The sequence below is a fragment of the Micrasema longulum genome, unplaced genomic scaffold, assembly GCF_059751315.1.
Source record: "Micrasema longulum isolate JH-2025_06_02 unplaced genomic scaffold, ASM5975131v1 h1tg000982l, whole genome shotgun sequence".
NCBI lineage: Eukaryota > Metazoa > Arthropoda > Insecta > Trichoptera > Brachycentridae > Micrasema > Micrasema longulum.
In genome coordinates, this window is record NW_028278172.1 from 71,159 (window position 1) to 95,555 (window position 24,397).

Consider the following 24,397-nt stretch of genomic DNA (forward strand, 5'->3'; position numbering starts at 1 on the left):
ATTTTATGTGGTTTTGATAGCATTATTCTGAGTGACTGACTATAATTTTTGTTATTTAAAAAAAAAAAAAAATTCTTATGAATTATACAAATATTTCAATTTTGGGATCCATAAATAACTCGCTATTAGAAAACGGGAACCAAGTTGTAGTAGAGCGTTAAGTCTAGCTTTCCCTTTGTTATGTAAAGATACAAAATATCAGATGCAGAATATTTTTTTTGTATGAATGTTAATTTAATTTCCCCAAATTTCACAGTGCCCGAGATCTTAATTAATCAACTAAGGCCCGCAGGGCCGATAAAGCGAAACCCGAAGGGCCGAATTTCCTAGCGTGTAACAGTCGGCGATATATAGCCATAGCAGTTTTGGAGAAACTTGGTCGTAAAATTAAATGGTCTAATTTTTACTGCGTGTAAGAAAATATTTTTTTATATCCAATTCCCCGTAGCAATGACTTCCTCATTGATAATATTTTGAATCGGTTCATAATATAATAATTTATTCGATTATCATAATCGGTCAGTAACCACTTCACTACTGCACTAGCTATGACCGCTCGAACTCAAAATTCAAAATAAACTAAACTTACTAAACTACGTCCTTTGCCGCGGCTGTCGCGAACTGTGTGCTGTTGGTAAACAAATGTATACAATCCGCTAATACGCAATTCGTTAATCTTGTAAATTCCCGCCACTAATCACACCTTCTAGCGCCTTCTCCGCCCGTTCGCCGTCCGCGAATCGTCGCGATCCGCGGTTTCGCTGCAGAAATGGAGGCCGATCTGGTCGAGAGCGCGGCGGGAAACAGCGCCGAGAGGACTCGCAAGAAGGCCAGGAAGAACGGCCGCCGGCCTCGAAGCGGCCGCGGACGGGGTCTGCCCAAGACAGGTTAGAGAAAACAACAAAATGTTCAGAATTTCAGCTCAAATCTCACAGTAATCCCCGAGGAAATCCGCAAATGTAAGATCGCTTTTTAAAGAGACTGGGAAACGCGAAAATTTGCTGGTTGTGGTGATTCGGAGCACCCGCGCCAGTTCGAGACAAATGCGTGTATTTTGCGCGTCGAATAAGGCACTACACTTAGAATTAAGAATAGTCCAGAAAACGCATACGCACATCAAACAGAAGGCGACTCAACTACTCATAAATGAGTAGGGTTACGTTTTGACCCATTAGTTTCTTTGTAGACGTCGCTCAGTACGCAACTCCTGATTTGAATTAAACTATGCCGTGTTGTGTCCTTTTCAAGTGTAGAAATACTGCTAGAATCTTAAAGAAACATGATGCAATCACATTTCACGTGTAATTAGCAAATGAATGTGTGTACAGGTGTTCTTTAAACCCTGTCACATCCGAAACCACGATGATCAGTATGGGCAAGAAGACATATTGGCAAATTAAAAAAAATATTTAGAACAAAGAAAGTTTGTCGAAATTAAATATTAAAAAGAACAAATGGTTGTTTACTTCTGCAGGGGAGAAGCGAGGGGGGCGCGGTTAACGGTGTATCAGACTCCCCCCCTCCTCCTTTCTCCCCTGCAGAAGTAAGCAACCATTTGTTTCTTTAAATATTTTATTTTTGTAAATTTTATTCATTCTAAAAATGCCAAAATGTCTTCTTGCTCATACTGATCATCGTTGTTTCGGATGTGACAGGGTTTAAAGAACACCCTGTATAACAAATGCATTACTTAAAAATGGAATTATTTTTCCATCTGTCAGATTGTCGAAGAAACAAAATTGGAATTTCGTTAGTGTTGCCAGGGTAGTATTTTTTTTTATCCTACTTTGCTCATCTAATTAAAGAACTAATAAAAATTAGACCTCGGATTAAACAACGCCGTGGGGGACATTTGAACGACATTATCTTTAAAACATCAAATATTATTTAACATGATATAAAAATATCCGTTTTATGTAAAATAAAATTTGTTTTATATTTTAAGTTCAAAGTGCATTAATTCAATTACTCTAATTAAATGACCCTTATCTACTCTGTTGTGTCAATCAATGTTTCCGCGTGCACAATAAAATTTTAGACAAATTAACAGATTACTTTTTTTTTCCTTACATTTGTGTTATGATTTTTTTTTCCCATCAAGCAACATTACCCGGCGACTACACGAATGCGCGCGGCGAAAGTGAGGCATAGTGGGGGAATTATTGGACACAGTCCGATGTATTCAAATATGATTCTACGCTCCTTTTGGACTATTCTTAATTCTGTGGTTGTAACTTCTGATGGACAATACTTTGAATAACAGAATAGGGTATTTTCACGTTTTTTTTTTATTTTGCAAAAAAATTGAAAAAAAAATTACGATGGTAACTGTACTGTTTTTATTTTTTTATGTCCACGCGTTAATTTTTCAGAGCGGTTTAAAAACGTATACTTTGAATTGGCGCCAAAACGAACATTCGGATGCCGTATGGGCTTGTGACGTCACGCGTTACGAATTTGACTGACCGTTCAAACAAATTCATACGAATTTGTATAGCCTACGTGTTGTTTTTGTTGTAATTGGTTGTTTTAACTAATTAACGCGCATAAAATGTCTTTAGTTATAAGATACAAGTACTGTTTAATTCCGATGTGCACAAACACTACGGTGAAGACGCAAAATAAAGCTTTTTTCACCATTCCTAGTACCTAATGAAAAAATGCAGAAAAAGTGGTTTAACGCATTTGAACGTTATGAAACGAGATGTTAAAAAAAACAAACCACTATTCTTTTTTCCGTAGGTCTTGTTCAGTACGAAATACTATATTTTATGGTGTAGACTGTAGACCAGGGGTGCTCAAACGGTCGATCGCGATCGACCAGTCGATCGCGATCGACCGAGTCGAAAGCTAATATCTATATATGCTACGGTACACCCTACCTAGGTAGGTAGGGTGTATCGTGTATGTACGACAACCCTGCATCACACATACTTGCAGCCTCTCAAGTCGATCGTAAGTAGTCTAAAAATATTGAGGTAGATCGCCAGCAGTTCAAGTTTGAGCACCCCTGCTGTAGACTATAAACATTTACTAAAAGCAGGTACTGAAATTAGCACTTATAAACCTTGACAGGTACTACAATACTAAAATAGTTTATTCTTTGAACGTTATTGTTTATATTTGTATTATATTTCTGTACTTATGTTACTTAGTTTATTTTGTGGAACTGTTGGTTTTCTATATGAATAAAAAATAAAATTACAAAAAAATTGCTGTATGAAATCCTACCTTATTTATTTGTGAAATTTATTGCATTTACAAAATGGCAACTGACCTTGAAATGCTGGACAGTCTTCACACTTGCAGGAATCTATTATTTCCTAGACTTCATCGCAAATCAACGTCACCGAGTACGATTTGGTTCTAACTTTAAGTTCTGCTGGGGTGACTCGACCTTTTACCATTCAAATATCACCCGTCCGTTTTACTTGAATGTAATCTATAGCACTGTCTCTGTAATTTACCCTAGCTGATGTATTAAGTAAATCACATTTAATAAAAAAAGGCATTAACACGCACTCGAGCAACAGAAATGTTTACAAGCAATGGTATTTTATGGATTATGTTGTGTCAAAGTCACGTTACTTCCCTTTTGCATTAAATGTACGCTAAACAATATATTTATAGTACATGCAAATAATACAACTATTTGAATGAATACATTCTGGAGGCAAACATTATATATTTGCTTACCTTACGGCCTTTACATTTCTATACTCGAACTTAAAAAGTTTGTATTGGATGAGAAAAAAATACCCATCATGATTATATCTATTTTGGGCAAGTTATCGGACTTTCCTTGTAAAAAAACAATTTTAGTCATAATGCTATGGATGTTTATAAATGAAAAAAAAAAAAAAAACAAAGGAAAAGACGAAATTTAACTAGAAAAAACAAATAAAAAGCCACAAACCGCCCGCGTCGGAGTATCTCAGTATAGGATTTGAGTGAACGTAGGATATATATAAGTCACGCGTGACGTCATCAACCCTTTTGGCCAGTTACGAGCCGTTTTATTTCTATCAAACTTTAAATAGGAAATTATAAATGAAAACATTAGTTTCAGATTTTGATAGTTATATGGTTCGAATCGTAAAAATATTCTTTAAATACTGAATACATTAAAAATCATATCCCCAGTTTATGAAAATACCCTATTGTCCAAGATTTTCTTTAAAAAATGCTCAAATTTCCTAAAAAAAATCCGGTTTTTAAGTTATAGACCTAATACAATACTGTTAGTGTTGTGGAAATTACGCATTGTATCTGATAGAAAACGCTGAGTTTCTTCTTGCAGTCGTTGCTCTATATTTCATGTGAAATCATCGCACGCCTGTGTGTCACCGATCAACGGACTATGACTCCCGCAAATATGATAAGATGTTTGGTTTTTTTTTGTATTACTAGGCGGTGTGGGAGGCAAGGGTGTCCGGGGGAAGCTGGGCTCCGAACTCCCCGAACAGTACGAGGATTCCAACGACCCTAGCTACGGTTCGGAGAACATGCTCGGCGGAGATGTGGGACTGGAGAGGGTCATCCCGGAACTCGCCGAGGAAGATGTTCAGGTACGCTTAACTCTTCGGGGCGAGTCGAGGCAGCTTAGATACAAGGTATATCCTGAAAGCAAGTTCCATTTGACGTTAAGCAAAACGAGTGTTAGGTGTTAACGCTATTTTTGTGTCCGTTATTTTCCAAATAATAAATTAAGCCCTGAACTCAGAGTAATAATGCGTAACCTAGAGAGGAGCCCAAACGTAGGAAAACCATTCTATGACTATTGGGTATTAAGTTAGCTACAGTTCGCAGCAAAACAATGGGCCTTACTCAACTTGAGAATTGCCAAATGGATATTAATTTGCATTTTAAATACTTTTAAATATGTGCCTGTGTATTTATTATTGCAGGGTTATTCCAATTTTTTTTTTTATAATTTGCCTATATTTATTTTGTAAAACTGAAAATACATGTGTGTGTTTATTTTTTTATTTATTTATTCATTTTATTTACAATATTCTCATTTTACATTTATTGAGACATAAATCCCAACTCCGTGGAACCAAAGTCCCGTGTTGAGTTTGTTTGTTTGTCCGTCACATCTCCGAAACGGCGAGTCGTAGCGACCTGAAATTTGGACACGTCATTTTAGATGCGATTTCAAGGTTAACGTTGCTATTTTTGAGTAAAATTTGAATGGACCTCTACTCAATAAAGACTCAAACTTGATATGGATGCCCAGTGCGGCCCCGACATATTTCCCGTAATCAACTGTCATTATCAACAGTAAACATACTTTAATTCTCAAATTTAACCTATATTATTATTTATTTTATAGTTATTATACCTCTACGCAAATATGCATTTGCAGTCGCAGGCCCTACGGCATGGAACGCTCTCCCAGCAGAGGCGCGAGGCTGTGAGAGTGAAGTGATGTTTCGGAAAAAACTTAAAACCCACTTGTTCTTTAAATCATTTGAATAAATCTTTAGCATGTGGTGACAAAAGTACATTATTTTTTTTAAATTAAAAATTTCAAATTAAATTTATATCTTTATGTAAAGCGCCCTTGAGGTATTATATTACAAAAATGGCGCTATTTAAGTTATCCATAATTATTATTATAATAGGCTTGTTTTTGCGTTTTTATATCAATTTTCGGAAACAGAGTTTCATGTTTGCATGAAAAAACTGATAAAATCCATTTGATCGGTACATGGTCTGTAATCAGTACTTTTCCATCACTAGTGAAATTAGTTTGGCAGCTGTCATTTAAATCTAGCTATATTTCAAGGACTAGAATCATGTTTATCAAATTTTTTCAGGAAAAAGCTGAGCCAATAATTTTGGAGTATTTTGAAAACGGAGGTACAAACGAAGCGATGGAAAGCTTCGAAGAATTTATTCCTCCCAGTCAGAGGCACACGGTAATTATTTCATTTTAATTCTGTCCCCATGATGACTAGCTTAGGCCTTAAACACAACGTCACACTGTCTTTCAAGATTATTAAATTTTGAAAGCCGATGTAAATGAAAAAGTCCAAAGGTTTATTCTTTAAACCCTGTCACATCCGAAACCACGATGATCAGTATGAGCAAGAAGACATATTGGCACATTAAAATACATTTTTAGAACGAATAAAATTAAAAAAATATATATATATAAAAAACAAATGGTTGCCAACTTCTGCTTGAGTTAACCACGCGGCCGCACCCCTCGCTTCTCCCCTGCAGAAGTAAGCAACCATTTGTTCTTTTTAATATTTAATTTTTACAAATTTTCTTTGTTTTAAATATTTTTGAAATATGCCAATATGTCTTCTTCCCCATACTGAGCATCATGGTTTCGGATGTGACAGGGTTTAAAGATCACCCTGTACTTTCAAAATAAGCCAAAACATTATACAACATTTGAGTATGTCCAAATGCTTGCAGACTGGCTGGATTTCTTACCTAGGGAGTTATTCATATTAAAATTTATTTCAACAGAAAGGGAAAACATTGTTGAGAAGGGTATATGGAAGTCTAGGCATTTACAGGGTTTATGACCTGTCTTGCTGGTTTGAGTGGCCACTTTATACACTGCGTAACATTCACCATTCTGCCCATGTTTGAACATCCACATTTCCTCAACTCTTTCATCTGTTGACTTTTGTGAAGTAAAGGAGCTGAAACCTTTATCACGCGGGTGAGATTCATCCGGCTGAACCAAATCACCCACTAGGCAACGCCTGAATACAATTTTCCAATTTTTACACTTCTTCTTTTACCGGGTAGTGAATTCAACAATGTTTGAGCATGTCCAAATGCTTGCAGACTGGCTGGATTTCCTCCCTATGGAGTTGGAAACATGGGCAGAATGGGGAATAGAACACAGTGTGTAAAGTGGCCACTAAAACCAGCCAATGACGGGTCATAAGCCCTGTAAATGCCTAGACTTCCATATTCTCTTCTCAAAAATGTTTTCTCTCTCTGTTGAAATATATTTAAATAAAATAAACCTAATTATTAACGACGTTCTTACAAGGTTACATCATTTTGCAAAAACGTTAGAGATGGGACAAATAGATCAACGTAAATCGATCGAATAAAATATAATTCATTTGTTGTTATTCATGAAAAAAAGTACATAATGTCTTATTTTTTAGGAAATAATTGTCTTTAACACTATAACTGGCTTGTTTTTGCATTTTTATATTTTTGGAAGCAAGAGTGTTATAACATTAGAGATGGACAAATTGATCAATGTAAACTGATCGAATAAAAAAATAATTCATTTGATGTTGTTCATGAAAAAAGTATAAATGTCTCATTTTTTGGTGAATAATTGTCTTAAGCACACTATAATAGGCTTGTTTTTGCGTTTTTATATCAATTTTCGGAAACAGAGTTTCATGTTTGCATGAAAAAACGGATAAAATCGATTTGATCGATACGTGATCAGTTATCAATAATTTCCCATCACTAGGGACATTAGTTTGACAGCTGTCATTTTAATCAAGCTACATTGTAAGGACTGAAGAATTAAAATAAAATGGCTCTCAAAATGAAATATTTAACGAACGCATTTATTTATCAAAAAAAATAATGTGTGATATTGTGTTTGTTCCTAGGCACAGGACGCGGCTGCGACGCGGACAGGCGATCACGTGGTGCCGATGGGCGCCGCGTCCGAGGAGATCATCCAGCGCGGCCACCAGCACGACGCAGCCGTGCACAAAACCGTCCCCGACATCGAGATCTACGAGGACAAGCGCACGGTGGAACGAAAGGCGCGCGGAGAGTGTGAGTACGCGTCGTTGTTCAATATTTTACCTCTCTGTCGACAGCCGACTCTAGCCTGCCGATGAGGAAGTCCGGTGATGTTTTTTATTTGTGACTTGACTATCAAACTATTCTTGTTCTGAAGAATGGGAGTCGGTGACACTTTCTCTTGTCAGTAGACATGTTTATAATTCAGGGGTTAGTTTTTAAATGATTTAATAACATCACCTACTCGCAATGTTTACTATGCGTTGATCATAGAAACATTACAAAAATCTGAAAAGTATTGTAAAAACCCACGAAATGTATATATAGTTGGATAATTTATATAGCGCCATTTTTGTGAAAATCACCTCAAAAGAGCTGTACAATTAATAAATATCCCAGTACGTCTTGCAGCTTCAGAGCGCATGGACGGTTGGGATTCTAGTTCCTCGTCTCCGATTATGGTATATTACAATTATGATATATAGCTAGATTACAGAAACGTCTTGCAGCTACAGAGCGCATAGACAGTAAGAAATCCATTTTATTTGAAAATGAAGTTTAGAGTTTAAGTGATATTTTAAAACGAAATGAAAAACAAATTTATAAAAATAGAAGTTCGATTACAAGTCTTGCAGCTACTGAGATCAAGTAAGTATGTTGCACGCTGTGTCCATCCACCATTTTGCCCTTGTTCAGACGTCTATATTTCTTCTTGTAATTAGAAATTTTCCCTCTCTGTTGCAAAATCTATCAATTTCTTTTATCTAGTGCACGTTTTAGAAAGAATACTGTCGGCGCGCATACAATCAAAAAAATTAGGTATTTTACGCATGCGAATGTTTTTATTTTATTTTCACCGCACTTTGGAATGTTTTTGATTTGTGTTATTTATTTATTTATTTTGTTTTTTCGTTTTCTTTTTCATCAATTTGTAGCTGACGCTGATTCGATGAACATGGAACGAGCAATGGCTGAAAATCATTCCTCCAGAGGTATTTACAACTTAGTAAAATAAACAGACAAACTATTTATTTCATTACGTTCGTTCGAAAGTTACAAATCTGTCATTGTGAAAATTCGCATTGAATTGTGTGCGAACATAATTTGTGTCCATTTTTTTCCAAATTTAAAAATTACCGCCAAAAATATTTTAAATATGATAAAGGTCAATATTATGTATCTTTTTTGGGTTATACCGTGTATGTTGGATTTGATCCGACGTTTCGGCTACCATTGCAAGAGCCATCTTCAGGGAAAAACTGTGTGTTTTATAAAGAAATGTATGTGTTTATGTACTAGTAATTTGTACCGTGTCACAGTCAGCAGTAGGCACATTTCTAGCGGAACACTTTATAGACACAGGACATTTTTTCGCCTTTGAACCAAAAATTCTACATAAACCTAGTAATTAGAGTGCACGAATAATAAAAGAGGCAATTGAAATACACAGACATCCAAATAATATAAACAAAGACGACGGGCTTAAATTAAATTCAACATGGTTCCCAGCACTACATATGACAAAAACGAATAGAAATGTGCCTACTGCCGACTGCGACACGGTACAAATTACTAGTACATAAACATAATTATTCTTTCCTACAAAACTAGAAATGTGCCTACTGCTGACTGTGACACGGTACAAATTACTAGTACTTAAACACATACATTTCTCTATAAAACACACAGTTTTTCCCTGAAGATGGCTCCTGCAATGGTAGCCGAAATGTCGGATCAAATCCAACATACACGGTATTACCCAAAAAAGATACATAATATTGATAACAGTGACCGTGAAAACCTTCGCACCTATTTATGATAAAGGTCGTTGGAAAGAAAATTTTCTGCTCTACGAGGTATTGTATAGCGTCTTCGCCGCACACTGCGCAAATATCGCAAGCGGCTTTGGCAGCTTCGTGCTCGCTTTCGTCTACTCGACATTCCGTTTCGAAGGCTTCTAATCAAATAAAATAATGTATGTCACGTTAAAGCGAATAGGATATCTTATGCAGCGGAAAATTTTCTTTTGTTGCATTTTTTAAACACATTTTTTTAACAATTTTATTTTGAAAATGATGTATGAAAACATCTCTTATTGATTTTGAAAATACAATTAATTTTTGTAAATCCATTTCACGTGTTCTTATCGATGTTTGCAGTTAAATAAGTGTGAAGGTTTTCATGGTCACTGTTATCCAATATGTTTCTTTTTTGGGTGATACTTCACACTCAGTTTACCCTGAAGATGGCTCCTGCAATGGTAGCCGAAACGTCGGAACAAATCCAACACACACGGTATCACCCAAAAAAGAAATATTCGATATTTGTAGTATTTCGCTATTCTGAATATGCATTTTTTAAACCATTGTACAAAATTTATCTCACATCACACGGAAAAAAAATTATATCACAGAGTCTCGAAGATGTCACGAAAGCGGTTGATTTTCTTTCAATATTTTAAATCGCCGTTAGCGTTGCATTTTTTTTTTATTTAAAAATAATTTTGATTTGAAACATGAAGAGACCCTATTGTAATATCATAGAATTAAGAATAGTCCAGAAGGAGCGTAGAATCATATTTGAATACATCGGACTGCGTCCAATAATTCCCCCACTATGCCCCACTTTCGCCGCGCGCATTCGTGGTGTCGCCGCGTAATGTTGCACGGTGGGAAAAAATATAATCATAACACAAATGTAAGATAAAAAAAAAAAGCAATCTGTCAATTTCTCCAAAATTTTATTGTGCACGCGGAAATATTGATTGACACAACAGAGTAGATAAGTAAAGGGTCATTTAATAAGAGTAATTGAATTAATAAAATATTTAACAAATTTTATTTCACATAAAACGGATATTTTTACATCATGTTAAATAATATTTAATGTTTTAAAGATAATGTCGGACAAATGTCCACCACAGAGTTGTTTAATCCGAGGTCCAATTTTCATTAGTTCTCTCATTAGATGAGCAAAGTAGGTTAAACAAAATTACTACCCTGGCAACACTAACGAAATGTTCATTTTGTTTCTTCGACAATCTGACAGATGGAAAAATAATTAAATTTTTAAGTAATGCATTTGTTATATACACATTCATTTGCTAATTACACATGAAACGTGATTGCGTCCTGTTTCTTTAAGATCCTAGCTGCATTTCTACACTTGAAAAGGACACAACACGGCTTTGTTGAATTCAAATCAGGAGCTGAGTACTGAGCGACGTCTACAAAGAAACTAATGGGTCAAAACGTAAACCTACTCATTTATGAGTAGTTGAGTCGCCTTCTGTTTGATGTGCGTATGCGGTTTCCGGACTATTCTTAATTCTATGTGTAATTTATTAAATTAACCAAAAAAATTTTTTTTTTAAACCCTAAGGTTCAATATAGTCATTTGTCTGCAGTAATATTGAAAGCCTTTTTTCGGTATTACTACAGATAAGCTCTTCATAACAGATTTGTAACTTTCACATGGACTCTACTATACACAGTTTTTAATTGTTTTATTTAAATGGTATTTAAACGGGGAACATTTAATTAACATTTCACTTTGATAATATCATTAATTATGAGTGCAAATCTGGCACCTTACCAAGGTTAACACCAAACTTTCGAGTGGTCATTTTGAACACTGACAATCTGCCTCATTTGCATTACATTTCATACAAAATATATCTGCACCTTAGAACTGAAATGCTGTAAGTCACATTTGGTCAATTGTTTAGGAGCTTTCGAATGTATCTCTCCAAGTGAAAACACTATTTATTGCTGTTCTTTTGGATTTATAAGCCTTTGATAAGAATATTTAAGAAAAAAACATTAAATTACGTGCCATTAATTATTTGTGAAAATGACAGGTAAATCTAAATTTAATAACATGACATTTATAGCGATAAAACCTCACAGTAATAATGCGTAACCTAGAGAAGAGCCCAAACGTAGGAAAACCATTCTATGACTATTGGGTATTAAGTTAGCTACAGTTCGCAGCAAAACAATGGGCTGTACTCAGGTCGAGAATTGCCAAATGGATATTAATTTACATTTTAAATACTTTTAAATATGTACCTGTGTATTTTTTATTGCAGGGTTATTCCAATTTATTTTTCTATAATTCGCCTCTATTTATTTTATAAAGCTGAAAACATATGTGTGTGTTTATTTATTTATTCATTTTATTCACAATATATTTATGTTATATTTATTGATTCATCAATCCCAACTCCGTGGAACCAAAGTCCCGTGTTGAGTTTGTTTGTTTGTCCGTCGCATCTCCGAATCGGCGAGTCGTAGCGGCCTGAAATTTGGACACGTCATTTTAGATGCGATTTCAAGGTTAACGTCGCTATTTTCCAGTAAAATTTGAATGGACCTCTACTCAACAAAGACTCAAACTTTATATGGATGCCTAGTGCGGCCCCGATATATTACTTTAATTCACAAATTTATCCCCTAAATTGAGAAAAAATAGTATCTGAAGTAAATATGTTGATATAAGGAAAGTTTTTAAGCAACGTAATACACGTGTCGGGACAATAAATGCCAAAAATCAATGTAAATCATGGGAAAATATTGGAAATCAATTGCCTGTGAAAACTGACTCCTTTAACAGCTTTGAGGCTCCTATTGCTGCAAGCAAACATACTGTAATTCACCATAGTGGATTTTTATTTATTATAACGTAAATATCCAAGTTATTTACAAACAAAGCCAAGCACAGCGACAAAAGCATCCGATCGAACCGTTATGTTTATGTTGTCAAATAAAACAAAATGGCCACCAATTGGTTGCTAACCAACAAACCAACATCGCGTGCGTTCTATGAAACATAGTGATAGGGCTTCTCTCTAGGTTACGCATTATTACTCTGAGGATAAAACAATAATTGAAAGTAAACAGTGTTTGAAAAAAAGCTAAGTAAATAATGAAATTCATGGGAAAAGAAATGACATAATGGAATTTATTTGTTATATTTATGAATACGGCCAATGTGCATTTTTAAGGACATATTTATGCATAGAAAATTATTATAAAGGAAAGTAAAAAGACACAATGGTATATAGTAGACTTTGTGGAAGTGGAAGCGGGAGAGAGGTGTTTATAATTGAATTAGATTCAGTGATTGTTTGAAAGAAGACAACTTGTTATCAAAGAAATCAAGACTGTGATGTTTGTTGGCAGACCTGAGAATTCTGGGCATAGGGGAATGGAAACCATACTTCGTTCTATGGTTATCGGTATGAAAGAGTCAGTTTTGTCTGAGGTTTCTAGTTGGGATATTTCATTTTATGGAGCCCAGTAGTTCGGGCGCATCAGAGAGCGAGTTGAGAATTTTAAATAGGACTAGAAGGTCGGATTTATTTCGGCGGTCACGAAGAGAAGATATATTTAAGCAAGAACAAAATGACATTCATAAATCAATTTAGCAAAAAATGTGACTTCCAGCCTTTCAGCTTTAACCTAGCCGGACCGAATCGGGGGATTCGAATCCCCATCGACCGATTTGGCCAATTTCACTTTATGTACATAAGCATTCGGCAAACTAACAAAAATGAATGAAATATGTGTACGCGAAAAAATATTAACATATTGCACGGTCATAAACGCTTCCAACGTTTTATTGTCTCGACGCCATATATAATATAAGTAGGCGCTGGGGTCGTTTGGTCCCCCGTTCGGATCATGTGTAATCTTTGGATTCTTAGTGAGGGAAAGGTTGCGGTACAGATATTTGAAAACATATTCAATAGAATATTATTACAAAAAAATATTTGGCGAAATCTTGTGTTAAATAATTTCAAGTGGAAAAAGAAATATACGCAGGTGTTAAACGTTTCAAAATGTTCCCCATTTCCCGTAGATTTATTATTGTGTAGTTTACTAACAATTGCATGGTATTTTACTTTTGGTATGGGCGCTGCACTGCCCGGTCCACGGTGTGTCGAATACGCCTTCTCGCACAAGTGTTTTTGGTTGGGTTCACACTTTTGATATTAACACTGCCACAGTACTTTATGCACTCCGTCGTCGGAAAACGGCACGTCCGAATCCGTCACGTACCGGTTTATTTATTTGCCACTTTATATACATATACAATAAATATACATACAAGGGCGGGCATATTGCCTTGAGGCAATTTCTTCCTACGTACCCAAACCGTTCAGTTTGAGAAAATTATAAATACATTGACATATTGAATCTTACAATTTTATACGAAAATTAAAAGCAAAGATTAACAAAAATAAATATGCATAAAAAAAAAAATAACACCATACTATGAAGAGAGGAGAGATTAACTTCGAGTCCTCTTTTAAAACTATTCCCGTTATGATTTATTTTATCTTCTTTCTCTCTCTTTCTTTCAATTTTCTGTCTCTTTCATACAATATTTTATTATATAAATAGCAACGCGTGTAATTATAAGTTAGTTAAATTCCTGACGATGAGGTAGTAACCTCGAAACCGGTCCAAGTGTAATTAAAAAAGTGGTTTATACAAATTTATAAACAAACAAGTGAAAAATGTTTTTGATAACAATAATATGTACATTTACTTCATTTATCATATATATTTATTTATTTGACACTTTATATACATACAAGGGGGGGGCATATTGTCTTAAGGCAATTTCTTCCTACCTACCCAAAACCGATCAGTTTGAGAAAATTATAAATACATGGACATATTGAATCTTAAAATTTTCTGCAAAAATTAAAAACAAAGATTAATTAAAGAATTAAAAATTAACACTACACAATGAAGAGAGGAGAGGGGATGGGAAGGAAAGAAGAAGGATAAAGGAACAATTTAAATATTTAGATAGTGACATTTTAATATTGACTTAAATGTAAATAAAGAAGGGGCGTCTCTAACATTAGTGGGTAGATTATTCCACAATCGAGCGGCTACTACTGCGAAAGAGGCAAGAAAATTAGAGCGATGACAGGGTATTAAAAGAGTTCTCTCGTCACTAGAACGAAGAGATTTTCCGTGTTGTGAAAGAGGTTGGATGAGCTCTCTCAGATAAACAGGCCATGTGGGATTATTTAAAATATTGTGAAGAAGTGATAGAATGTGAATGCTTCTTCTATGCCTGATGCTGAGCCAGTGTAGCTGCGTGCGATACTCGGTTATGCGGTCAAATTTGCGAAGATCAAAGATATAACGAATGCAAATATTCTGCAATCGTTCTAACTTATCAAGCAATTCAGAGTTAGCATCTGGATAACATACGTCCGCGTAGTCGAGGAGTGGAAGAAGTAAGCTCTGGACTAATGTTTGCTTAACATTAATTGGCAAGAAATTCTGTAATCTTTTAAGTGAGTGCAAACTGCTATAAAGTTTACGACTAACTTCGTTAACCCGATCGTGCCACCCTAAAAGCTTATGAATGATGATACCTAAGTGTTTGACTGAAGTCACGAATGGAATTTCTGTACCACCTATTTTGAAAAGAGGAAGTGTGGAAAAATTGACTTTTGAATACATTTGTTTACTACCAACAAGTTGAATTTGGGTTTTTGTTGGATTTATGAGAAGTCCATGTTTTTGTCCATGAAGAGATATGCTCGAGTGCAAGTGACATCACTCAATTGTCTCTGTCCGATTGCTTCCACTGTCAAATATCTCGATTCTATCGCTTCCCCTCCCGGATTTTTATCTAAGCTCTGGTTCTGTTTCACACACAGAACTGTATTCTTCGTCTGCCTGGACACAGACGATATATGTATAATCGTTCAAACGTGTGCAGAATTGTGAATGTTGCGGAAAGTGTGAGGTGATCTCTTTGTAAATGGGCCTTGTTAATGTTTTGGCTCGCACACTCCTCGCTCAGCGAATGTCTTTTGAGAGGTTTCTCAAAATATAAAAAAAATTGTACCTCATATTCCTGGACCATTTTGCAAACAAACGAATTCTCTTTTTGTATGTAGTTTGATTAGTCGCTTTGCCTAGATTAACCTTAACCACGCTTTTTTCCGCTATACGCATTCTTTTACCCAACCCCCGGCTTGAGCTATGCTGTGTGTGTGTGCTTCCAGAGATGCCTAGCGCGGTGACGGGCGCACTAAAAACCTTAAACCCGTGGGAAAAACTCGTCAAAAGCATCCCGAGACCCATCGAACTCCGAACCCGAGACTCCTTAACGAACCTGACCGATCTTAAAGCTGACCCGAAAGACACTTTGCGCTACAAAATCAATTTAACACCTCAGTTGTATAGGGAGCATGAGTCGGACTGCATAATCCGCGAATCGATCGACACGCGAAGCCCGAATCGAATTTCGACATCGCATCTTTCGTCCCGAACGCTTCCAAACATGCGAAAACGCAACGAGACGTTCAGCGTTCCCGGATTCTTAAGAACGTCTTCGCACATTCATATCGACAACCCGTTTCCCGGAGAGTTTTCCGTCCTGATGGACGAGGACCAGTCGCGACGTCTCGGTCGTAAACAGCCGTCGAACGCCCTGCAGTTCTACCGCACGAACTCGCACGCCGGGTTCCCCAACACGTTCCTGAGCTATCCCGAGCCGTTGCACTTTCACATCCCGAGGTGCGACCCTTACACCTTCGCTCTGAAGCGCTCGTCGAGTCTGAACGCCGGCCGTTTCAGGCCGCAAGGCCACATGGGAAGAAAAACGATGAGTCTCGAAGACTTCGCCGAAAACCCTTTCAAGTCGGAATTCTCGAGTGAGCCAGACTCCGGAAACTCCAAGTACTCCTTGTTTGACTTGCCCAAAACCCTGAATGACTCGTCAAATACATCGATGAATTCGCCCATCAAATACACAGTTAAAGAAATTGATGTTGATATAATGTTTGGATTCCCCGACGATGTGGAGCTTGCATACTCCACTTCGCCTTCGTTGGAAACCGCTCAAATCCACATCTTGGATACCTCGGACAAAGACAAATCGGCTCATAATGAAAAAAATGACCCAAAATCGTTGGACGATGTCCCGCAGAATACAGACGGCGAAACACAGTCGACAATCAACGCAATCGAAAATACAGACTACGATGTACAATTTTCTGAAAATCTTTTGAAAGACACTGTCACTATCATCGATTGCGATAAAAACACGATCAGTTATTCAAATTTCGACGATAGTTGTTCTGATGACGATTCCGCCGATATCTTCGAGGGAGAATATATCAGCTTCAGCGACAAAGTGGATTCCGATCAGTCCTCCGAATACGAGAGCCCCGTGCGAGACTTGATTTCCAAGGACATTCGCAACTATTGGGTGCCCGTGTCTCTGTACTCGGAGGAGCTCGCGCACGATACCGGGCCTCGGATAGAGCTACAGCAGTCGCCGTCCAAACGAAAGCCGCTTTCGAAGAGCGGCTCCTTGGAAACTATTCCCGAAGAAAGCAAATCCAACTATGACGAGTCCATCTTATCTAAAGAAAATAACGAGTCGAAATCTGACAATTTAACTGATTTAAAGTCAAAATGTGACGATGATTATGAAGTTACTGTGAACAATGATGTTAATTGTATTGGTCGCGAAAGTACGACATCGATTAGTGTAGAAAACAATGTGGTTGATCCGTGTTTTGAAGATTTTAGAGTCTGTTCTGTGGACGATGCTGATCCAGAAGTAGCCATCATCGGTGGCGATGACTCGCAGGAGGGTGTCAGCTCTGTCGATGTGTCGGCCGGCAAAATCGCGATCAGCGTCACGAACGACATTCTGGCGAGAGCGTTCAGGACATTCCAGATTAACATCGACGCGGCCATGTCGAAGGAAAGCGCGTGCATGCAGCCGCAAGAACTCCGCACCGAATTGCTTAACATGGTCAGCGACAAATTGGCAAGTGACGAAGTTACAAAGAATGCGAATCGTGAAACTATTATTGACAGCGTACTCGGAGACGAATTCCAAGAATCCGCCCTAGCTGATAAATCTATCGTTATCAATAAGCTGTCGGGAGTTTCAGAAGTTTTACGCATCCTAGACTCGTTCGATACAACAGTCGAGTTCCAATGTCTCGAATTAATTTGCGAGGTCATTGAAAACTTGTCGTATTTCGTCGCCGGCAAGTTCAAGGACTCCGACGCCAGCAATGAGTCGATCGTCGGACGAATCGATCTCGCCAACCAGGTCAGCGACCTCGTCGAGGACTCCAACAACCTTATCGCCGAATCTAGCAAAATGGTGACGAAGATTTGCGAATTTGTCTGCGGCACTACCAATGTCCTGACAAAACCGGACCGAAATTCAAAATTAAGCGTTTCCAACGGCATTTCAACCGCATCAAACTACTCGGACGAGGTCGATGATTTTCTCGAGGAGTCCGATAAGTTCGTAGACAAGTTGTCGACGTTCGTCGACTGTTCGGTTGGCTTGGTCGCCGGATCGCGGGACCTGCTCGATAAAATTAGTTTTCTCGTCGATCAGACGAATAGAGTCGAGGAATCGCTGCGTCTGATCGGCGCTTCGACTGGCAAATAAAAAATCGAAGAAACGGAGCCCGAGCATTCTCGCGCCAAGGATAAACCAAGATAAAATATGAATAAGAAATATGCTCTGAAAAAAAAAAATAATATTAGTAAAAAATTTTATGAAAAATAGTTCTGATAAATTAGATGAGTATATTTGAACTAATTTCTCAAAACTTTCCTGGGCTATCTTGAACCGTTGCACTTTCACATCCCGAGGTGCGCTCTTCGAGTCTGAACGCCTGCCATTTCGAAAGTCTCGAAGACTTCGCTGAAAACCCTTTCAGGTCCGAGTACTCGAGCGAGCTAAACTCGCCGAACACGGGTAAATACTCCTTGCTTGACACATCCAATACCCAGATCAGTTATTAAAATTTTGACACCAAAGTCCTTAAGAGAAAGCGTGATTAAATTGACAGTTGTCAAACTAATGTCAATAGTTATGTGACTGGCGGTAGGGAAGTACTGATCACTGATCATGTACCGATCAAATATCAGTTTTTCATGCAAACATGAAACTCTGTTTCCGAAAATTGATATAAAAACGCAAAATAAGCCTATTATAGTGTGTTTAAGACAATTATTCACCAAAAAATAAGACTTTTATACTTTTTTCATGAACAACATCAAATGAACTATTTTGTTATTCGATCAATTTGTCCCATCTCTAACGTTTTTGCAAAATGATGTAACCTTGTAAGAACGTCGTTAATAATTAGGTTTATTTTAGTTTTTTTTTTAGTTTTAAAGCTAATTTTATTTATTTATGTTGATTTATATGCCAAGCATTGTATTAAAAAAATAAATTAACACGCCAGATATTGATGATTTTTCGTGTGTCAATATAAATCACTCCTTAGACGTTACTACAAAGTTATGTCGTCACTTTTGCTGACAAATGTCATTCTAATCTAGCTATATTTTAAGGACTATAGTTGTTCTGATGACAATTCCTCCGATATCTTTGAGGGTGAATATATCAGCCTCAGATGAAGTGGATTCCGATCATTCCTTCGAATACGAGAGCCCCGCACGAGACTTAATTTCCAAGGACATTCGCAACTATTGGGTGCCCGTGCCTCTGTGCTTGGGGAGCTCGCGCACGATACCGGGCCTCGGATAGAGCTACAGCTGTCGCCGTCCAAACGATAGCCCCTTAGCAAAGAGGGGCTCTTTGGAAACTATTCCCGAAGAAAGCAAATCCAACCAAGATGAGTCCGTGTTGTCTAAGCAGTCTCCCAAAGAAATGAATGAGACAAAATCTGACAATTTAACTGATTTAAGGTCAAAATGTGACGATGATGGTGAGATTAATGTGAACAGTGATGTAAAATCACTGGCGGCTCCTGACTGAAAACATTGGCAGTGCATTTCTATACATTTTGTCAACTTGTATATTATTCAGTTCGATAATATTATAATAATATGATAGGTGATAAACGAGCAATATTATGACGGCTCGCGCATCGGAACCAGAAACGCTAAATGCGCCCAACATAATACGCACGTCATAGTAATATCATGTCATTACGCATGTTTGAAGTGACGTTACAAACGAACTTCAAATCTGCACATGCGTTGGCAATGCCCGGAATATGTATATGATCTTCTCCCTCTAACGCACAATTCATCGGTATGAAGCACTGTCGATTTGGTCGTTGGATCGCGGGACCTGCTCCAGTGAACGACATTTTTTACGAACACTTCTCCGTTTTACCGCCCGACGGTTTTTAAAAATATCTCCGAGAGGGACTTCTTTTCGGCTTAGAGCGATGAAATATGCGATTCGAAGCGCACAACTCATTTATAGCACTCTGTGAAATACGCTGCTTGGGAATTCGACGTGGCCTCCTTGTGAACCTTCGACGACATATCGCATGTCGCGCATTTTCGCGCACGTCGAAATGTTATTATTCTAGTCCATACGGTCAGTTTTAAACCGAGTATTCTAACATCAATAATATACACAAGCTAAGGAAATAAAACAAAACAAACAGCAATTTTTCAAGTTGTTGGTCGCTTAAAAATTCAAATTGCCTCATCGCATAACGCGCCTGGCACGCGCGCGCAGATTCCTAATCAAAAATTGAATTAATTTTCTGAGAATCGTATTCTCAAAAAGTGTTGCGATGGTCTTTTTCCAAATTTTCGATGTTATATTTTGATTTAGGAAAATTACATTGCACCGTTAAAGTTTGTTGCCGGTGCTTCTGCCGGGCGCCAGTAGCTCTCCGAGCTTCGTTGGGGGGGTCCTCTCATCCGCACCGTGAGCTTCTGATTTTTTAAATGTTTTTAGCAATCGGAATAATATTATCACTTTTGACTTCCACTATAAACGATTTAAGCGATTCCGATTTAAATTCTCTCATTTTTGGATATGTATCGGCCACACGGCACCGCAACGCGGGGATGTTTTTGCACAGTAAGGGAAGGATTGAACAGGCTTGTGTATATATTGACGTTGCTCCTACTACTTTATTTGATCTTTTTACTGTAAAATAAGCTATATTCATACTTAATTTTTCACTCTTGTTTAAATACACTTAAAATTGTTTGGTCTTTATTAAAGATTTATGCCCTTTAATAAAAATTTTGTATTTTTTGTGTTTTTATTTTTGTGTCTTGCGTCAGGTCAATGCGAAATCTGCAAATGTGTCATTTTCGCAAGACCGAGTCATGACTCGTCTTCATGAAGACCACGCGACAGGCACATGTGTCTCGGAAGATTTTGATTTTGACCCAAGTATTTATTTTCTGCCGTTAGCTTAATTTTCAGTACATTCGCAAGTTTCGCATGGATCTGGCTCTAATATTTATGTGTGACTTTTAATATTGTGTTTTGCAAGCAGAATGAAACATTATTTCCAAACAAAAAAATGTTTTAAGACGTTTCAATAGAGATGGACATATTTAATTGCCTCGAATTAAATTTAATATCCCCTTTAAAAGTAATTTATTCATCTCTATTGAGATATTTGCTTATTTCATTTCAGTGTTTATTTAGCTTGTTACTCAATGTGGTGAAGGCTGGTGATGGCTTTGTATGCTGACTAACAAACCCTGCAAACATCGACTGCAACTAAATTTCTACAGTCCTTTAAATATATCTTGATTCAAAAAATGACAGCTGCCAAACTAACGTGACTGGTGGTGGGGAAGTACTGAGCACTGACCATGTACCGATCAAATCGATTTTATCAGTTTTTGCATGCAAACATGAAACTCAGTTTCCGAAAATTGATATAAAAACGCAAAAACAAGCCTATTATAGTGTGTTTAAGGCAATTACTCACCAAAAAATAAGACATTTATACTTTTTTCATGAACAACATCAAATGAATTATTTTTTATTTGATCAATTTGTCCCATCTCTAACGTTTTTGCAAAATGATGTAACCTTGTAAGAACGTCGTTAATAATTAGGATTATTTTAGTTTTAAAGCTGATTTTATATATTTATGTGTCGAGCATTGTATAAAAAAAAATTATTAACACGCCACATACAAATAATTTTTCGTGTGTCAATATAAATAACTCCTTTGATGTTACCACAAAGTTATGTCGTCACTTTTTCTGACAACTGTCACTCTAACCATGTTACATTTTAAGGACTATAACATTCTATACATTTTAGAAAATCACACTCCTGACTCAAGTGCATCCCCGAGCAGAGTTAGACATTTGCTAAAAGAATTCTTTATTTGAAAATAATTTATTATTTTATGTTTTGGAATTTAAACGTAAACAAGTACTTAACTTCAGGGACATGTATACCAACATTATATAAATTTTGACAATCGGACTCTTCAAACCTAAGTAATCAAAAAATTCCCACCATTTTCTGAACACACCTCGTATGCATTGATAGTTTGTAAGTGAAAATTCTTGATAGAAGTTCATTGTAATTTATTATGTAAATAAAAGACGAGTGATACTTCAATCCACAAATTTGGAATATCCAGTGACCGGTTTCATTTTCTCATGCACGCACGCCGATTATTCCTACTTTTGACATGTCCATCTTCAAGTATTTGATGGACTTGATCGTGCCATGTCTTTCTCGGTCTTCCTCGTTTTCTGCATCCATCAACATTTGCAACGTAGATCCTTTTAGCCGTCCATTCGCTCTACATGTCCAAACCAACGCAGCACCCCTTTCTTGATTCTGTCAATAATGCATGTCATGCTAAATGTAATTAAATATTTGTATATAACCACTCACCGACTTTTCTATGTCTACCGGTTTCGAGACGTACCCGTCTCTTCTACAGGACGCCGATTAAACCAACATGCAAAACCCACTATACACCTTCACCGCTAAAGAAAAAAATCAGTCTAACAATTTTTACATCCTGTCAACAGTAATTCCATAAATTTTTAACTATTTTCTCCAGATCTGCCCCCAATCTTATTTACTACATAATGTTTATTACAGAAACATTTTATCTATGATATATACATTTTTATCTGCACAACTCTTCTCCGGGGTTTAGTATGAGCCATACACTCCGTACATTGCACACGCACAAAAAATTTAGGGAAAATTATACACCTGATTTTTTTACAAGTGTTTATTTACGCAGATGCGCTTGTTTGACATTTAGCTAGCTGTAAATGGAAGTAATGTGGAAAAAAAAGCCATACTTTGGCCCAACAATTACCCGATGTCGAAAATATCGACACAAATAACCCCAAAAATCGTATTGATTACATATGCAAAAAATTACGAAGTATTGGATGCAATGTGTCCGTTCAAAACCAAAAATGGTCGGTAAATATTCTGATTGGTTGAATGTGACAGAAGAATGCGACCTTTTGGGATGCACGTAACGTACTGACGGAGTCCAGGAGCAGCTACAAGAGATGCCGTTTTAAAATGATCGACGCTGGAAGAATTTCGCAGACTGTAGCAAACGATCAAAACGTAGAAGGTTAGCAACTTTATCAAAGGGGGACGATTTCACCGTAAATACTTTATTAAATTACTCCGATCAATCTAATACATCTTTTTCACAAGTCAGTACTGATGAAGTAGTATCGCACAGAGACATGCATATTTTATAGGCCCAAAAATGTTTAATTCTTTTTTTACTGATAATATTTTATTGATTCCTTCTTTTAAAAAATACGCACTATCCTGGATTCAAACTAAAGATATGAACTCTTTTTTTCTACGATATATTTTGTTGCCCTTTAATAATAAGGAATATTTTTGTGTTTTTTTTTTTTTTATATTTTTTATTTCCTTTATTAATTACTAAAAAAAATGCCATATTATCTTTTACAGAATATTTTATTTTTTCTTATGGTAACATATGTAAACAAAAATAATGTAACTGTCCATTATTTATTATAGGAGCAAAAATTCATTTACATTTTCTTGTATACCCACGAACAGGCCATGCCTTTGTGGGATTTTTTGTTTACTATTTTTACTATTTATGTATTTTATTGCTATGTAATTATGCTTTATTTTTTTAATACTCTGTTTTATCACTTATGTTTGATGTAAAAAAACAAAAAAAAATTAATAAAAAAAAACAGATAACAAAATGTTCAGACAGTTTTAAACACTACATATTTATGTTTATAATTAATTTATGTACATTTATAATATTTATATTACAAAAAGCACATGACCTGACATTGGTCCCATCTGTTGATATTTGTGAATGTTCTTCATCTCTGTCGATATTTTAAATAAAAATTTGTACAAAAAACATTTTCATATTTTACACATCCTGATTTCATTTCTCATCGTTTCAAAGGTCTCTTAAAATATCCGTGTACTTGATAAAAAATCCCTGATGGTTTAAATCCTATACCCCTCTACAACAATTTTGACATAATCAAAATATTAATGAAATAACTGGTCTAAAATAAAGTTTGCTATAAAAATGGAGAAGCATCTTCGGGCCTGAAATGTTTCGATAGAATCTCACCCACAGCAATAAGGGATTTATACTTTTTACTAAAAAAAAAAACGAAAAACAAATTGAAGTCGTACAGAATTTCAACTATGAACGTTGGTGAATATTGTCTTCTTTTTCACATCCGCTTCTAAGTAGAGCATGTGGACATCACCAGACGCTTCCAGGAGACCCTATCACCAGCCAGCACTCTTTCGTCCCTAAGTTCTGTCGAAAGATCGTCGTCGACGGCCTTCCAGGATGTTCCAGTAAAGAGGCAACTCGGGTTTA

General features: G+C 36.6%; 1 protein-coding gene and 1 long non-coding RNA gene across 3 annotated transcripts; both read left to right on the top strand.

Annotated features, from left to right (window-relative positions):
- Positions 1-521: 521 nt before the first annotated feature.
- On the top strand, positions 522-23,917 carry LOC148277772 (uncharacterized). 2 transcript variants are annotated; one of them, XM_088232410.1, is made up of 6 exons: positions 522-887; positions 4,411-4,568; positions 5,823-5,924; positions 7,611-7,782; positions 8,685-8,741; positions 22,999-23,917. In XM_088232410.1, exons 1-6 carry the CDS (start codon positions 770-772, stop codon positions 23,025-23,027), a joined length of 636 nt encoding a protein of 211 aa, XP_088088536.1. In that variant the 5' UTR covers positions 522-769; the 3' UTR covers positions 23,028-23,917. The 2 variants fall into 2 exon arrangements, with proteins under 2 accessions (XP_088088536.1, XP_088088535.1); XM_088232409.1 differs by lacking the exon at positions 22,999-23,917 and adding an exon at positions 15,791-18,266 and having other exon boundaries at positions 595-887.
- On the top strand, positions 18,375-22,157 carry LOC148277773 (uncharacterized). The gene is made up of 2 exons (XR_015823370.1): positions 18,375-22,072; positions 22,127-22,157. It is a non-coding gene; the product is annotated as an uncharacterized LOC148277773 (long non-coding RNA).
- Positions 23,918-24,397: the final 480 nt, after the last annotated feature.

What these genes read in the sequence shown, in the direction of transcription:
- LOC148277772 (XM_088232409.1), top strand. Translation starts at nt 770, where the DNA reads ATGGAGGCCGATCTGGTCGAGAGCGCGGCGGGAAACAGCGCCGAGAGG. An exon ending in TCGCCGAGGAAGATGTTCAG is followed by an intron (nt 4,569 to 5,822) that starts GTACGCTTAACT and finishes AAATTTTTTCAG; the next exon opens with GAAAAAGCTGAGCCAATAAT. An exon ending in TGAAAATCATTCCTCCAGAG is followed by an intron (nt 8,742 to 15,790) that starts GTATTTACAACT and finishes GTGTGCTTCCAG; the next exon opens with AGATGCCTAGCGCGGTGACG.